Source organism: Terrapene carolina, unplaced genomic scaffold (assembly GCF_002925995.2).
Source record: "Terrapene carolina triunguis isolate 2854851 unplaced genomic scaffold, T_m_triunguis-2.0 Scaffold62, whole genome shotgun sequence".
Taxonomy (NCBI): domain Eukaryota; kingdom Metazoa; phylum Chordata; order Testudines; family Emydidae; genus Terrapene; species Terrapene triunguis.
In genome coordinates this window covers 26,266,482-26,284,719 of record NW_020664413.1, presented here as the reverse complement: position 1 = coordinate 26,284,719, position 18,238 = coordinate 26,266,482, and the positions used below count along the sequence as shown (strand labels likewise).

Genomic DNA, 18,238 nt, shown 5'->3' with positions numbered 1-18,238 from the left:
TACCCTGACGGGCCGGGACAACAACTGGTGGGGACATTTTGGGCGGCGGGAGAAGCTGGGAGTCAGGGGAGTAACCCCTGTGACCACCCCCCACATGACCCTACCCCTAGCCTGGCACCCGCATACTCTCCCCATCCCATCCCATCCCTTCCCATCTGGGGAGGGCCAGGGGAGGATTTCTCTGGCCTGGCTGGAGCTGCTCCGGCAGGCTGGGCAGCGCGGCCCCAGCCTGCTCCGGCGGGCCAGACCGGGCAGCGCGGCCGCAGCATGTTCCAGCGGGCTAGGCCGGGCGGCACGGCCACAACCTGCACTGGGGGTGGGGCCAAGCCGCACGGCTGCAGCCTGCCAGCCCCGGAGCTGCAGCTGCTTCGGAGGCTGGGGGGGAGAGCAGCGTGGCCAGAAGCAAAGAGACTCTGGGCCTGCCTCTTCCCTTCTGCTGGCTGTGCTGCCTCTCCTTGCTCCCTCTGTTAGGGGGAGGGGCTGTGTCCCATCTTTCCCTCTCTATACCGGTTCATAAGCCGACCCCCTTCTCTGGTGCATCCCTTTTTTACTAAAAAAAGTCGGTTTATGAACAAGTATATATGGTATTTTGCTTTGAACTTTGTAGGAATTATTTTATCATAATACAACATGGCTGAAGAAATTGTCTGGGTGTATTTAGTTCAACCTTGCCTATATAAAGTTATTGATTAATATTTAAGAATATAATGTCCACTACATGATTTTATGATATTTGAGGGAAGGAACACAAATAGTGGGATCTAAAAGAAGCTTTTGGAAAGGAAGGCAAAAAATTGGCCATTTTTCTTATGCCAATATCTGGATGTAATGCTAAATTTATTCATTCTTTATTGTATTTTGTCCCACTCAGAGGAGATCAAGCTAAAACAGATGTGACTAATCTTTAAAAAAAACTGCTCTGACCAGTGGTGGATTAGACACTAGGCCAACGGGGCCTGTGCCCAGGGCCACCGCCAACTGGGGGCCCCCCAGAAAAATGGGCACATCTGCATCCCGCCCTGCTCCACCCACCTGGTGCTCCTGCTGGGGAGTAGGGTTGGGGTATGGGGGTATTGCCCTGCTCTGCCAACCCAGCACTCCTGCCAGGAAGCAGGGGAGGACCCCTCACCCGGGGAGGGGAGGCAGGAGGGATTGCAGGCGGATGGGGTGGGAAGGGGCCCCTACTTGTTCTGGCTCATGGCCACACAAACCCTAATCCGCCTCTGGCTTGGACTGCATAAATATATAAGCAAATTTTTTTGTTTTCCTTCTCTTTGCAATATACTCTGATCTAACATTTGGGATCTAATTTTGCCATTTGCTCTGGTTCTAAGGAACCTACATAATTTTGTGCCAAGCTATTGCAATGGAAACAACTTTACAGGAATAGCACAGCATCTGACTAGATATTACTCTCTCTGCCAGTCTATCTATATTGCACTATGTTGTTTTGTTTTGCGAACCCTGGTGAACAAAAGCCATGTTTTACTTACGTGACTGCGTACTGTGCAAATGACAAATATTCCACCAGAACATCCAGGCCTTTGTTTTCTTCATTCAAAAACTCCCTGACCCATCTGTTAGAAAAATCATTAGAGATCAGTGCATTTGATTGTTCAGTGCAGAGGCATGTCTGACGAAATTCTTGTTTCAGTCAATCTACAAAAACACCCATTGTGTGACAAGAAATATATTGAGCAAAAGCTTTTCATTTCTCACTCAAGAAGCAAGGGTTCAAAAATATACTTTTATGTGTGGAATCAAACACCTCCGCAGCATCACAAATAAGAAAACATTCTCTACCATTAATATCTATACCACGCACACTTTGCACGGCTCAGGAAAACCTACACAGATATATTGCTATTCTTTTTCTTTTTAATAAAGAAACCTGGTTCTGGTAAGTGCTGCCCATTTCCCCATAACAATTAAGTTCCTGTTGAAAGGTCCAGTATAATTTGGAGTAGTTAGTAGACACGTACCATGACGACACTACCAATGAAGCTAAAGCTTCCTTCCAAACCCACATTCATCTCCTTTCTAGCACAGCAAGCTGCACAAACCACAGAACCAGCCAATACTAGAGCAGCATTTATGGGCTTCTTGAAACGCCACAGTCATATGAATTGGCTTCATTTTTTCCATTTAGTGATCTTTCAAGAAGGCAACAAAAAAGCTAAGGAATAATAACATCAATGATGTACTTCATACCTCTTTAAAAATAAGTTTTCCTTCTCATATTAATATGATCACATTTTTAAAAAAAGCTTTAACCTGTTAAAGTAAATTCAAGCCCCTAAAGCAGAGCCGTGCAAAATATTTACAAGAAAATTTGAAATCCTGCAAAATCTAACTAGTTATTATTGGAAAAGTGAAAAATTCAGGGCTAGTTTGCCAAGGTATGAGAATCTGGACCCAGTTTTGAGCAAACCCAAGGGGTGGACAATGAGTGGAGATTTGGCTTAATCCCACATACCTCCTCAATACACCAACCAGCATAGCAAAGTATTTATCAGTAGCAGATTATTTACCCCTGGAATAAATTGAGAGCCAGAGAGTGAATTATGACACAGAGTTACAATTCCCTCCCTGGTCTGCTCTTGGGGCAGTGCATTTGTGTGTTACTCTTCACTCAGGGCAGATTGTAAATTTACAATCTAGCCTTGAGTTATTCTTTAGGCCTTATGTTTTAGAGCATACTGTTTACGTTGTAGCATAAACATCTTGGTATGTATATTACTCCTGTGGGCATTCTGCACCAAAAAATTAAAAATTCAGCGCACAATATTTTAAAATTCTGCACATTTTATTTGTCAAAATAACACTATTTAATCACGCCAGTTTCAATTATTTTGATAATTTATTTCAAAATACCTGTCAGCAAGTATGTCTATAACAATACAGACACACAAAAATTCCCTGAGGAGTAGAGAGTTAAAGAAATCCCTCTGACAACCCAGTTCCTGTTTCTCTTGCCCAGAGCCCAGCCGGGGGGGGGGGGGGGGGCCAACCCCCACAACCCCCCCCCCGGCCCCACCCCCCGCCCCCCCCCCCCCCCCCAGTCCCCCCCCCCCCCCCCCCCCCCCCAGCCAGCCATGGGTGCCTCCCCTAGCCCAGACACCCACCCACTCCCCCCAGAGCCCAGGGATCCAGAGGGAGAAACAGCCTGATGCACGGAGATTCCTGTGCACCACCCTCTCCTTTCCCCAGGGCATGCTGGGAACTGCAGTGGCTAGGATCCCTCTAGCTCCCTCCCCCCAGCAGTGTCTTCTATGTGTGAGGTAGGCTCTGCAGGGCCAGCGGCCCCTAGTGGTGGCTAGCAGCACTGCAGCCCATATCTGTGGGGGAAAGGAAATTCTTCGCGCATGTTCTGAATTGCGCAGTGGCGCAGAATTCCCCCAGGAGTAGTATATGATATACATTTTGCCACACATATCTTTCATCCAGTTGACTGAAGGAAAACATGCATTTTGGAAATTGTACTGATTTTGTAAGACTACATGTATTATTTACAAAATATGCCATAATGGTTCCTTTTGGAAATCTGTGATATGTCATAAATTTGTATTTGAGAATGACACAGCCTGGATGCTTTTGGACTCTAGTGGGAAATTATTTATTCTGAAAAAGGGAAGAAATAAAACAGGAAACACAGCAAGGACTCAGGAGATGGAGTGCGCTTAGATGTTTGCCACATATCAAGAGTGTTCAAGTGTTTCAAAATGGTGCTATATATGTATCTAAGATGGAAAACTATTATAAAACACACAGTTCACACTGTATTGGCATCTATATATTCATTCAAGTACTAAGATGTTGGAGCAGATTCTGTTCTTAGTTACACCATGTAAATATGGAGCAGCTCCACTGGGGACACTTAATTTTCTGCAGTACTTTACTTCTATTAGCATAAAGAGTTTTCTCTTTCACCTCTCCATGCAACCCACAGTGATTTCATTTTCTCTGCAGCTATTTAGCAGCTCCCAATCCCAAAGTATCAGCGGATATGGCTGCATTTCCCACAGATTTGTGTTACCTTTTAAAGCAAATCTCAGCCCTTGGGACCCCTCTCAGCACCCATGTTCTATACCGGGGTCGGCAACGTTTGGCACGCGGCTCGCCAGGGTAAGCACCCTGGCGGGCCGGGCCAGTTTTATTTACCTGCTGACGCGGCAGGTTCGCCCGATCGCGGCCCCCACTGGCCGCAGTTCGCCGTCCCGGGCCAATGGGGGCAGCGAGAAGCGGTGCGGGCGAGCGATGTGCTGGCCGCGGCTTCCCACCGCCCCCATTGGCCCGGGACGGCGAACCGCGGCCAGTGGGGGCCGCGATCGGCCGAACCTGCCGTGTCAGCAGGTAAATAAAACTGGCTCGGCCCGCCAGGGTGCTTACCCTGGCGAGCCGCGTGCCGAACGTTGTCGACCCCTGTTCTATACCTTAAGAAGCTCTTAGCATAGCTATAGTCAGAAACTATTATCTTCCAAAAGAAGTGTCATCATTCAGCCAATAGTGAGGCCATGGCCAGCCAACACTAGCATTAAGAGTCAAAAAAGCAAAAGCGGCTTTTATAATTCTTCTCTTCCCCCAGGTTGATCTGAGTTTACCTCAGAAAAATTAAAGGGTCATTCTGTAAAACAGACTTTCCTTAATGATGCCACTTATTCAACTTTATCCTCCGAGATAAAGTTGTCTTGTAGTGATGATGTGATATATGTGCAATATCCCAAGAGACTTTGGGACAGTGTCAGTGTTCTGTAGGCCCTGCTTAAGGGATTCAGAACAGCCCTGATGAAAACTGAGAGCACTCTATTAAACTGAGAAAGGTGCCATGCCAAGCCCCCACTGCTAGTCATTACAACGGAAAGGACACTTCTCTCAACTCCCATCCCAAATTGCTTACAATTAACCATAAAAAACTATGCAAAAACAAACCAACTATTTTATCCAGGCAGAAAATAAGACTTGCTACACTTCTCCCACCACAGAGGCAGGGCCTCAGACTTCTACCAAAACACCAAAAGGCTGTAACTCCCAGCAGTGCTGATGTCTGGATTCGATTCTATGGACAATCACATGGAAACAACTCTTTCACATTTTCAAATCTCGTAAGAAGGAACATGTCAAGAATTTCTACACAAAAACATAGGCTATGCATTATGATACTCCTTGTCTCTTACAGTCTGCCAGAGAAGCACATAGGATTATTATATATTAATTTCCAGTAGCACCCATAATATGCTCAAAACCTAGTGACCCCAAAAAGACCCCTTCCTAAAGAAGCTTACAATCTTGTACAGGGGGGAGAGGGGAAACTATCACCTTTAGAAGGATTTTCTTCTAAAGAACCCATTTATCAGGTAAAGTCAGCCTTGGGTGAGTTACTTACTTTACACTGTGTGGCAACAGCCACACATCACCACTCTGATGTTATAAAAAAATTGCACACATTTTAGCCATAGTCAGCCATGGACTTTCACTTCCACTGAAAATTCCATGGAAAAAAAATTGTCCACAACATTTTGTAGCTTGTACTTTAGCTGCTGACAAACTGCTACGATTGCTTACAGATTGCATTGGCTTACTCTGGCAGATTCATCCTGAAACTTTGCAATCCTGCCAACATGGTATTAGAAATGATGGTCTCACTTCAGTATTTGATGGTCAATTTCACTTCATTTCTGTAATGTTTCAGAAAGTCTTTTGACATTTTGTGGAAATCCCGGACATGCACTGTCCTACTGTATTTCATCACAGCCGGTTGCCAACTGCAGTTTTGGCTCTTAAGGACTGGAATCTTGATTTTAATCCACGATAATCTGAGGCTGTTGCTTGCTCCCATATTTAGTCTCTGGGATTTAGCAGCACACCACAACATACCATGGAACAGACATACAGCTCTCATGTAGCTAAGCCAACAACTATTCCAGGCCCATGTAAGGAAAGAGGCCCGTTGGAAAGACATCCACAAAGACTGTGCTCACAATGTTTGCTGAGACTACTGTCATCACCCCGGGACAGAGGTTCCTCAGACAGATTAGTACCAGCTCTTCGTCACATCAGCCTAAGTAATCTTTAGTGAACAAACGCCTCAAAATTTATTTTTAAAATATTGAGTGATTTCCCACTGTCCAAGTCTTAGCTGGCAGTCCAAGGACTCCCTGACAGTGCTGTAGGTGCAGAAATTCTGCCCGGGCAGACAGTTCAATGTCTATTTTACCCTGCCTGCCTGATCTCTCTGGTAACGTACATTGTTTATAAGTATGAAGCAGTTGTGACACTGTTATGAGGCAAAGGGACTTACAGACATAATTTGTGGAGTGCAACCAGCTTTTAGGGACACTAGCTTTATCAAATACAGAGTCAAAATCGGTTACTTTCTATGACCTCTGTGCCAAAGAAGCTGGCAGACAGAGTTTTCTGTTGAAGGAAACCCAGTGTGATTAAGAAAACAGCTGTTCTTTTGCATCAATCAGTCTGATAACAACTACTCCTTTCCTTGTTTCATCAAGATATAATCGCCAAGTGCAGAAATCTACCTAAGGAGCCTATTTTAGGTGCACACATACTGGAACCATTTAACAAACTTTAAAGAAATCTTATTTTGGTCTGACATGCTAATGCTGAATAATGCTTCTACTCCATCAGTTTCTGAGTCTGGTTCTGAGTATAGGTTGGCAAAGTTGATAGGAATAAGCATTTGAAACGGCACATGAAATTAAAAAAGCCAGTTCTCCAAAATTAATTTTCCTATTAATATTTGAAGAAAGATTTGTGCTTGTGAATGTAAAACATTGATAGCATTAGCTAGCAATAAGGCATTATGCAAACATGGCATGCGGAAGTTTCAAAAACAACATTTCATTGGTCCTCTGCAAAATATTACTATTCCAGACCTGAGATTTCCTGAGCAGAAGCTATAAATCAGGGGGTGGAATGGGCGGGCGGGGTGGGAAATGGCTGACTAAACTGCAGACCCTATCAGTCTCATTTCTCTTCTGATTTACCCCAGGGCCTGATACAGCTCTTAAAGAAATCAATGGCAGTCTTCCCACTGACTTCAAAGGCAATTGGATTGGGCCCACAGTGAGCAGATTAAAAGTGAGCCTTCAAGGATGACCAGCTAACATGTTAATGTACTGCACAGCCCAAATCCCAGCCTTTTAATCTTTAGTGACTGATACATTAGGACATCTCATTCCTTAAAGAGCATGGAGATATTTGTCCAAAGCTAGCAGTCAGTAGACATAAAGACCCAAATCATGGGATTATTAATAGGTCTTACCCAATATGATTTGTTCTTAAAGAAATTTCCAGTTCTCGTAGTACTTGCGTAGATTCTTGGACTCGTCTTCTGAATTTCTGTAATTCAGTTGGGGGGAAAAATACTTGAGAAACATATTTGGACTCACATGGTGCTATTCAAAAATGCCAAAATCCCACAGGAGACAGAATGTGTTAAATATTAAAATATATTGAGAACATTTCCAAATCCTAAGAAATGAAAGATTGTTAATCAGACTAGCAACTAAAAGACACTCAGAAAAATAACCCCTGTGTCCAACTAGTAGTTTCCTCATTTGAAAGTGTGGAAGGGAAAAAGAGAATTAAAATTCTGTAAAGGTATATATATTTCTTTACAATACAATTTCTATTTTAGCACCAAATATTTCACAGACAGTTCTGGCATAGGGACCTGATTTTCAGCAATGGCCAATAATTTTGCACCTGCAATCTTGTATCCACAACACAAGAGTTGTTGGCATTTACATCTAACTACCTGATTTGTAGGTGCAAACAAATAACCAGATATCTCAGTACTATCATCTGTGTGCTGTGATTATTTGTAGATGCAAAATTAGAGGCTGGAATGAGGCTCAGATCAAATGCAAATATCAGTAAACTACTGGGTTACAATACAGTACAGAACACTCTGATAATCTTGCTTTATTTTGAATATCTCCCATCAGTGGAGTTCCACCAGTGGCAGCAAGAGCAAGAATGCATGAACCCAAGAAATTCAGAGTTCAAGCCAACTCTATCCTTATCTTGAACGGTCCAGCGATGTGAATGAAGAGCATGAATTGTATAACATAGGTCTGTGTTACACTGAATGTGGTTTTTCGCCTTTAATCTCTTTGGGGATTTTTCTTATGAGAGAGGAAATGTTCCTGTATGTTTCTTACTATATCAACGAATGCTGATTGCTGATCAGACTGAGGCCATGTCTACACTACGGCACTACCGTGGCACAGCAACGGTGCCATAGCTATGCTGCCAAAGCACCGTAGTGTAGATTCTTCTTACAGAAACGGAAGAGGGTTTTCTGTCACTGCGGGGACTCCACTTCCCTCGATATAGCTGTGTCGTGATGTAAAAACACATCTCTTTTCTGTTTGCGATGAAGACAAAGCCTTAGTCTAGTGTTGCAGTGGCAATGGGAGAGCTGGGATGGGGGAGAGACAGAGGTGGGAAGAATGTTCCACAACTGCCTGTTGCATGGTCATTATCCTCCAACTGGGTTGCTGTTTACAACCTGGAGCAGAGAAAATTAAGTGTTCTGTAATTTATAAGATTATAAGAAGCCACCAGACTGTGATTTGTTTAGCAATATATAATTTAAACATGGCTAACCTAAGTGTTTGAAAATGCAGCTCACATGGAAAAATAGCTACTTTTCCAGGAGGAGACTTTGCATATCCAGCTACAACCCCAAATGAATATTATACAGCAGTGTTTGGAACTACCTCCTCCTGACCATACAAGCGTTCAGGATAGAAAATGCTGACACAACCTTAATTACATCAATAATTATGGTAATGTGAATAGTCCCCCAACCATCAGTCCAGGGAGCCCAATTGTAAATCTTTCCCCTTTGCAGTCTGGGCTGACTAGTTATATAAAATAAAACAAAAGAGAGAAACTTGATTAAGTTATTTTTAGGTTACACTGATTTTGTCATAATGGAGGAGTCTGACAATCGCACTAGGACAAAAAAGGTTTTAATGTGCTCATGGACTGACCACAGAGCAAACCAAACACTACATGAATCTGAAAAATCCTCCAGGAAAAAACAAAGCCCCTGTTTACCGTTTGATTTATTTTTTTTCTCTCTCTCTCTTTTTACTATAATCAGCTGCAGACAAATTTAAAGTTAAGAATGGCATTTCCTTCTTGTCACTTCCCACAACAAGAGAGGCATTGTGTCAGAATATACTTTTATTGTAGCCTTGAAGACATGAGCTAATGAAGGCCAACAGGAAAGAAAATGATACCTAGTGTATGCCCCATTGTATTTCTTCAATAACGTAGGCCCACCTCAACTGCAGTATGTGGTTGGTCCTGGGCTTGGAGCATTGTGGCAGGATATGTATTTTACCACAAGACACCAATTAAGCTAATTGTATGGCAACACAAAGCAGTGATTGTTTAAGCTGGAAGAAGGAGAACCAGTCATTGATAGGAGCTATGTTCTGGTTACCTTCTTTTTAAAAAAAGAAAAAGAAAAAAGCTGTTAAAAACATCAACACAGAATATGAGCAAACAGCTGAGGTAAATAAATACCAGTGATTTGAAATATATTTGAAAGCAAATTGGGATGAGGCCCCTTGTGAATGTACTCTACCATCTTCAAAACCCCAGAGACTAAACTCCTCTTTTTATCCACAGGATAGCCAGGACAACAGCTATGCAAACTTCCCCAACTGAGCTGCCAATGTGCCTCCATCTTGACCCCAGAAAGACCAGGATAGGACTAAGTAACAGTGTTCACCTAAAACACTCCTCCGGTTAGCAGGAATACAGGAGCTCTGCTGACATACTGAGGCAGGCGGTTCATTACCCTACCCAGCTGTAAAAGAGGTGGGAAAAGTTCTCTAAAAAAAGAGGATCAAGGGCTGATCGTTGGTGGGCTGTTTTAGGCAAACACTGGTAGTCCATCTCAAACACAGGGCTGGTCTACACATAAAACTTCACATCCCTGAGAGATGCAGTTAAGTCGACCTATGCCCAGGTGTAGATACCACTAGATTGATGGAAGAATTCTTCTGACAACCTAGCTATTCGAGGAGGTGGATTAAGTAAAATGACGGAAAAACCCCTTCTGTCACTGTAGCAAGCGTCCACACGACAGCAGCATAACTGCAGCACTACAGCTATGCCACTGTAGCGTTAATAGCATAGATATATCCATCTAGGTCTCGAGTTCATTTCAGGTCTGCTGTTCACCCTCCATTCCCATTCACCCCATGACCTCTTTGATGAGATTGCCAAGAAAGGGTCAACTAGTGCCAAAGGTGGTAGTTTTTGTTATGTGGACAAACAGCCACTAGGAACTGCACTGAGAACACAACATTCCTTTCACATAGCTGAGAAAAGAGCTATCAGATGGTAACAGCTTTCATTTTCCACCAGCAGTGGCTGGAATTGAAGTAGGAATCATGAGGTACAAGGCTCTGTAATCCATTAATAATCTGGGCTATTTGCTGCACCCACAAGTCATTAAATCCATCTTTCCTTATGCCAAATGTTTCTTTTATTTGTAACACCTATTTAGCTCTTTGCCTACTGAACTGTGAAAACTACAATGCTCTAACAATTTCTCTTTGATTCTGTTTGTTTTGTTAGGACTGGAATCTGGGAGACTTTTGTAAGCTTGGTCTACACCTAAAACTTAGGCCGACATAGCTATGTCACTCAGGCCATGAAAAATATCATGCCTTGTACAACACAGTTAGGTCGACCTAACCCACACTGTAGACACAGCCAGGTCAATTTTTCCGTGGACATAACTACCACCTGTTAGTGAGGTGGATTACCTACATCAATGGAAAAACCCCTTCCATCAATGTAGGAAGCGTCTGCACTACAGCAGCACAGCTACAATGGCATAGCTGTGCCGCTGTAGTAGAGACATGGACTTCAAGATTTTCACAAGGCCTTTCACACACAGGGAGGAACTTAAATCAAGGATGATTCTGCCTATTAGTGCGGAAGTGAGAGCATACTAAAGGATACAGAATACTTCTTACCTTCCTGGTTACTGCTGGATCGAGATAGCCCTTTAATTTCTGGATATATGTATGTGGAGGATTCTTCACTTGAAATCTTTCCTGCAGAGAGCACATAATCATCAGACATTTAAGCAGTGACTCACTGTATATTCTAACTATATATTATAAAATTCAGCTGCATATATCTGAAACTGTAAGATAAACCTCACTTGCCTGAAAGCTCTGGAAGAATTAAGTATAAGAGAGATGGTTGTATAGGTTTGTTTAAAAGATGTCACCACACGGGCTGGCACACATTTAACAATTTGGAATAACATTAAAAACATAATGGACAGGCCAAGGTGGTTTCCTTTATGGAAGAACACACATTTTTACAGTTATTCGTATTTCAAGAAATGGGAAATGGGGGTTGTTAACTTTATAGGTGATTTTTTAAAATTATAAATTAGTTTGCAACCTCTTCCAGGCAGGGACCACATCTTTGTGTGTGTTTACACAAGGCCTATCAAAGGGGGGGACGGGGAGCGCTAACTGTAACAGTGACACTTCTCATACCACAATCTGTTCAGATGTCCTAAACTGACTGAACCTTATACCATACAAAATACCACCCATAGGCAAACGTTCTCCTGTCATAGGGTATATATCATTCACAAAACTATAGGGGGAAGAGGCTGAAGTAGCGAGTAGCCTGAAAAAAAAATTAGACACAGCATTTGCCTTTCTAATATTGACTCCTTTTAAAAAGGCTTTTGAGGGGGTGTCCAGCTGGAGTTAACAGCCCTCATTATAGTTGTCAAGAGTATTCTGAATACTCACTACTCACATACTTTCAGTCTGATGCTGGCATCCTTGCACAGGATCGTTGGTGTTTACACTAACTGTAAAGTACATGTAAGGGCGACAAGCACAAATCAAAGAGCTACCAGGGTACAGCACTGGTGGGCTCTGTTACCTGGGATTTTTTATACTTCTTACACTTTCCCTACCCCTACCCTGGACCTCTCTTCCATTTTCTGTACTGTCTTGGACATTTGGAAGAACCTTTCTATCTGCGCCCATGAGAAATTTTACTTTCACTCCTTAGGATGCCGATGCTCTTATTCTCCTTGAGAAATCAGTTTTTCCAGTATGTATTTAACTTTACAGTGTGTATGTGAATGAGTGTGTGCATCTTCACTGAGCAAAGACCTGGGTAATAACACAAAATTATGACCCGAGGAGGAAGGAAGCGGATTAGTTGTGATTATGCCCTATCAGTTCTTTTCCTTAATTTCCAGTAGAATGAAGGACAGCTTTACATTCCAGCTTTAGTATTTCATATGGACAAGAACCATGACTATATCTTGTAACACTGTTGGCTTTCTTACCTCCTGTGGACTGAAAAATGATTAAAAGTTTCCCTTTCATTTTCAGACTGATTACATAATTACACAGTGTTGTAATGTCTACAGGACTTTACAATGCTTACACATAACATTGAAGTGTTTGTTTATCCTACATCAATATGCATTAAATTAACAATGTCCATAATACCACATGCTACTTTCTATGTCAACACAAATCCTGCACACTAATATGTTTACCACACACAGGAACTAACTTTTTGAATGTTGAATGTATTGATAACTGAGGAGAGTTCTGCTTGAAGAGAGCTGAAAGCTCTGTCGTTTTCCTTAAAACAATGATTCACAATCACATCAGACTTTTCATTTCTATTTATTCCCTTCTGGTCTATACTCCAATCCACCTGCCTGTCCTCTTGATATCAATTCCTAGATTATCTAGGCTTTTAACATAGGTACAACATTTCCATCCCCATTATCAGATCAGCTCTGTGAATTTCTATTCTATATTGATATTATTCCACTTAAAAGATCAGCTATGATTACAGCTGTCGTAGGTTTGGTAGCTAAAGCCCACCTAGGAGCTGAAAGAACTGCGCAGGGCCCGGATCGGCTATGCAATAATTACATGATCTCTCTAACACCTGACTCAGCTTCTGTCCCACCAGGACTAAGAGATGGAGAGCCAACAGATATGACTCTCCATTGAAAATTCCATTTCTCCATTGCAATTGTATAAACTCTCATTAAGGGCCTGACTGAACCTCCCAGCACAGGACAACAGAGAGGGAAGCTACAGAATGTTTTATGGCTCAGGAAGGCACAATGCCTTCTAGTTGTTCACTGAAGTGCAGGTGGAGCATGCTCCCTGAACCATCTCTTGGGAGGTTAGCCAACTGATTAAATGTGCCCTACAGTGTGGAAGGGGACCCAGGCTTTCCTCTGCCTGTACATGACTCGTGAGCCAGAGTGACTTGTGCCCCAGGGTGTGCTAGCAGGGAGCAGTGTCTTAACCAGGAATTGCAACGGCACCAGGCCTCTCACCAGGGGGCTACAAAGGGTATGTCTACACTGCAATTAAAAACCCACAACTGGCCCATGCCAGCTGACTCGGGCTCATGGGTCTCGGGCTAAGGGGCTGTTTAACTGTGGTGTAGACATTCAAGGCTTGGGCTGGAGCCCGGGCTCTGGGACCCTGCAATGATGGAGGGTCCCAGAGCTCAGGCTCCAGCCCAAACCCCAATGTCTACATAGCAATTTTTAGCTCTGCAGCCTAAGCTCTGCGAGCCTGAGTAAGCTAACCTGGACCAGCCACAGACGTACCACAGGGCTTTCATCCCCATGCAGATGTACCTAAAGATGGTTCTTTGAGACCTTCCTGGCTAGAGCACTTGTGCAAGAGGGAGGCATAACAGGGGAACTCCAATAGTGGATCAGACCAGTGGTCCCTCCAGTCCAGTTGCATATCTCTGGCTAGCCAGGTCCAAATGCTAGGTGCAAAAAGGAAGGTATAAAAAATCTTATAGTGGACATTTGTTCCCTTACTCTCCTCTGTAGCAGATTCTAATGAGTACATATTTTTGTTAGCAGAAGTTGTAAGCCACTTCATTCTTAAGCTCCTGCAGAAGTTTTGAGTATATATCACTCACTCCTAGTAACTTGTTGCTCTCGAATATATCAGGTCTCATCAGCACTTTCTCTTTTAACATCTCAATCACAGACAGGCCTCATCTTTATTACTCAGAAAGAGTAGGAGCCCAAAGCCTAGTCTACACTAGAAAAGGTTTGCCTATGTAGCTATTGCTGTCAAACCTATTAGTGTAGATGCAATGGTAGCAAAAAGCGCTCTTGCTGGTATAGCGTATGCCAGTTCTCTGAGCACAATGGTTTATATGGCAAAGGACTTTTATGCTAGTATAACTGCATCTACAATAGAGCTTTTGTTGGTATAGAAATGTCATGAACAAAATCACACACTTACCCAACATTACTATACTGGCACTAGGCCTGGCCTAATTCTCTGCTGGTGTAACTCCATTAATTTCAATTCCATTGACTTCAATGGGGTTATGTCAGCAGAGAATTTAGCCATAGGTCTGGAAGAAAGTCTCTCCTGAAGATATTGAACTGAATTAGAGACGAATTCCTATCACTTAAAGATTGAATTATAATCTTTTCTTGAATCAACTCCTGTGTATTACACATGAGTAAGATGAAAATAGCCTCTCTTCATGTGTGATTTAGAACCAGCTGTCCAAGAAGCAATCCGAACCTTGTCCCACTGTTACATTTGACCATTTTGTTTGTGGGTAGATGAAGTCACTCATTATCACTGGTTTATTAGACTTAATTGCCTCTTTGATCTCCCTCAATATTATTGTTTTCCTGTTCTGGAAGCTAATAGTCAAATGCTGCTTTATAGTTTCATTTTTATGCACTGGATTTTATATCAGTATAAATCTACTATATGGGCTTTCCCGCACAGATTGTTTATTTTCTGTTAGATTTTGCGGAAACTGTTAAGTGTAGTGCATGTTTTAATCTATCCTTCCTGTATAGTTACTATAGCCAGATATCAAAGTATTGATTTATCATTCCACCATGCTTCAGAAATGTCTATTATGTTATTCCTCTATTCCTATTATGTAGAATGTTTCCCTATAGGTCACCAATCATTGCTTTGGAGGTTCTCATGTTGGTTTATGAACTTCTATTATAGTTGGGTCGCATGCCTGTTTTCATTTATTTAACTTCTTAATCTAACACACTTTCTCTTGCATGGAATTTACTTCTGTGATCTCAACCTATCCATCCTCCAGTTCAGCTCTAATATGGAGTAATACCTATGTATGGCAAACATTCCTAGCAGATGGCTGTTCAACTTTAGGACTCCTCAGTACCTGTCAGCTTTCTCCCAGCTCTTTGTTTAAATACTTCCTCCAAAGGAAGGATATTCCTTAAAATATCTAGCTCAGATTTTAATATCTGAGCTAGAAACTGGCTTTTGCTTCAGTTAAACTACAGTTCATCTCTTCCGTACAGACTCTCTGTCTTCTCCCAAAAGTTCCCCAGGCCAGTACACTGAAACAATCTGGCCCTAAGCCTCTGTGCTCATTTTCAAGGATAGTTTTGGGTTATAACTGCATTTAGTCTAGTGGGGTTTTACTGTTTTATAGGTTATGGTTTGGACAGTGACTTCCCCTCTATGATACACAAGGAGGAAACAGGGCTCTCCTTAGTGGGCACCTGCACAGGGGGCTGTCAAATTCTTTGATCCTTGTGCTCTGGCACACAAAGAAGGCCTAGGGTTGTCTAGCTGGTTTGATAAGGTAAAGATACAAGAAGGCTGCTCAGAGCAGGAGAAGCTGCAGAAGGGAAGGCTCTTGTACCCAAGGGGAAAGATTGTGTGAAAGAGCAGAAAGGCAGCCAGTATTAAATGAGCAGAAGGAGCTGAGAGAGACAAGAAAGACATGAAGGAATTTAAAAGAAAAGAACAATTTTCATTTGATTCCAGTATGGTTGTTTATTATTATTATTTCTCAAAGACTTTAAGGTCAGAAGAAACCATCGTGATCAGCTAGTCTGACCTCCCTTCACATTGGCCACAGAACCTCACCCACCCACTCCTGTAATAGGCCCATAATTCTGGCTGAGTTACTGAAGTCCTCACATTTTTATTTAAAGACTTCAAGTTACAGAGACTCCACCATTTACTCCAGTTCAAACCCGCAAGCAATCCATGCCCCACACTGCAGAGGAAGGTGAAAAACCCCCAGGGACTCTGCCAATCTGACCTGGGAGAAAATTCTTTCCCAACCCCAAATATGATAATCAGTTAGACCAGTGGTTCTCAAACTTTTGTACTGGTGACCCCTTTCACATATCAAGCCTCTGAGTGCGACCCCCACTTATAAATGAAAAACACTTTTAAATAACACCATTATAAATGCTGGAGGCAAAGCGGGGTTTGGGGTGGAGGCTGACAGCTTGCGACCCCCCATGTAATAACTTCATGACCCCCTCAGGAGTCCCGACCCCCAGTTTGAGAACCCCTGAGTTAGACCGTATTAGCATGACCCACCAGCCAGACACCTGAGAAAGAATTATCTGTAGTAGCAACTCAGAGCTCTTTCCATCTAGTGATTCATCTCCAGCCATTGAAGATATCTGCTAATAGCAGTTGCAGATGGGCCATATGCCATTGTAGGCCACCTCATCATATCATCCCCTCAGTAAATTTATCAAGTTCAGTCTCGAAAACAATTAGTTTTTTTGTCCCCACTACTTCCCTTGGAAGGCTGTTCCAGAACTTCACTCCTCTGATGGTTAAAAACCTCCATCTAATTTCAAACCTAAACTTGTTGATGGCCAGTTTATATTCATTTGTTCTTGTATCAACACTGCCCCTTAACTTAAATAGCTCCTCTGTCTTCCTGGTGCTTGTCCCGCTGATGTATTTATAGAGAGAAATCATATCTCCTTTCAGCCTTTGTTTTGTTAGGCTAAACAAGCCAAGCTACTTAAGTCTCTTGTAAAGGAAGTTCTCCATTTCTCTGATCGTCCTAGTAACACTTCTCTGCACCCGTTCCAGTCTGAATTCATCTTTCTTAAACATGGGAGACCAGAATTGCACACAGTATTCCAGATGAGGTCTCACCATTGCCTTGTATAATGGCACTAGCACTCCCCGGTCTCTACTGGAAATACCTCGCCTGATGCATCTTAGGATTACATTAGCCTTTTTCACGGCCACACCACATTGGCAGTTCATAGTCATCCTATGATCGATCAATTCACCCAGGTCTTTCTCCTCCTCTATCACTTCCAACTGAACAGATAAGCTAGAATTCAATTAGTAAATTCCATTTCTGTGCCTTTGACTAATTTTGATTGATCTGATTTTGCCTGAGTATTTCCCCACTTCACTGACATGCTGATATATTCTAATGGTGAAAAATTCTCATCTCAATGTGAGATATATTTCTGATGGAAAAGCTGCAATGGGAGGGGAATGCAAAGCTCTACAGCATTTTCCCAATGCATAGGATAATTTGGTTAATCTTCTAGGGAACCACTGGATGAATCATAAATCTGGCAGCCAGAATCCATGACATTCAATATCTAATTACACACTGATATAACAAAAATATTGTTTGTTATGCCTGTTCCATAGTCAGACAGACATCTATTCTATAAAACAGCTGGGAAATTTACATTCTTCTGTGGGGAATATGCTGTATTCAGACAGTAGTACTGAACATTCTGATACTTGAATCTTGGAGGAATTTTAAACTACTTTCCCTTAGTTTGAGAGAAAGCTCACATAATAATTTTTGTAACTAAAATGTGAAACCCCCATTTATTAGGTCAAGATGAAATTCTGACTACATGATCTGTAAGTTGTTTCATAATGAATGGTAGATTACTGCTCAGTATTCAGAAGGCGCTCTCATATACACAGAAAGTCATTGCAGTTATTATCTTGCTGCCTGCTGCAAAAATATCATTAATCATCATAATAAGTAGGAATGGTCTTAAAATCCTACCGTGCTCCACCAACCTCTGGCTGAAATTCCTTCCAAATGCAACACTTCTTCCTTCTTTTGCAATGTTTTTAATCTTTTAAATATTTTCATGCACGTTTAGTGCTGATGTAAGGGCTGTTTGAGAACCCTGCAGATTGACATCCCCTATTTACCGACAAAAAGCACAGGCAGCACAAGAGTCCTCACCTGTGCAACCGTTCAATGCAAGCTTCCCCATATAAACCTCTGACACTCACTGGAGGGGCCATCTCTAAAAGTAATTTGGTTTTCCAGGTCAGTGAGAGCCTGATCTTGCAAAGTGGGGAGAGCTCCAGGAAGCTGTTGAGCACCCATAATATTT

At 42.4% G+C, this 18,238-nt stretch overlaps 1 protein-coding gene across 1 annotated transcript in view; it reads right to left on the bottom strand.

The window, feature by feature from the left end:
* Positions 1 to 18,238, bottom strand: part of FMNL2 (formin like 2) — a 278,340-nt gene that overhangs the window by 93,566 nt on the left and 166,536 nt on the right. Inside the window, exons 3-5 of the mRNA XM_026647487.2 lie at positions 11,025 to 11,105; positions 7,280 to 7,356; positions 1,494 to 1,577 (exon numbers count right to left, since the gene is read on the bottom strand). Of these exons, the coding sequence (XP_026503272.1) occupies positions 1,494 to 1,577; positions 7,280 to 7,356; positions 11,025 to 11,105 (242 nt within the window). The remainder of the gene's footprint in view (positions 1 to 1,493; positions 1,578 to 7,279; positions 7,357 to 11,024; positions 11,106 to 18,238) is intronic.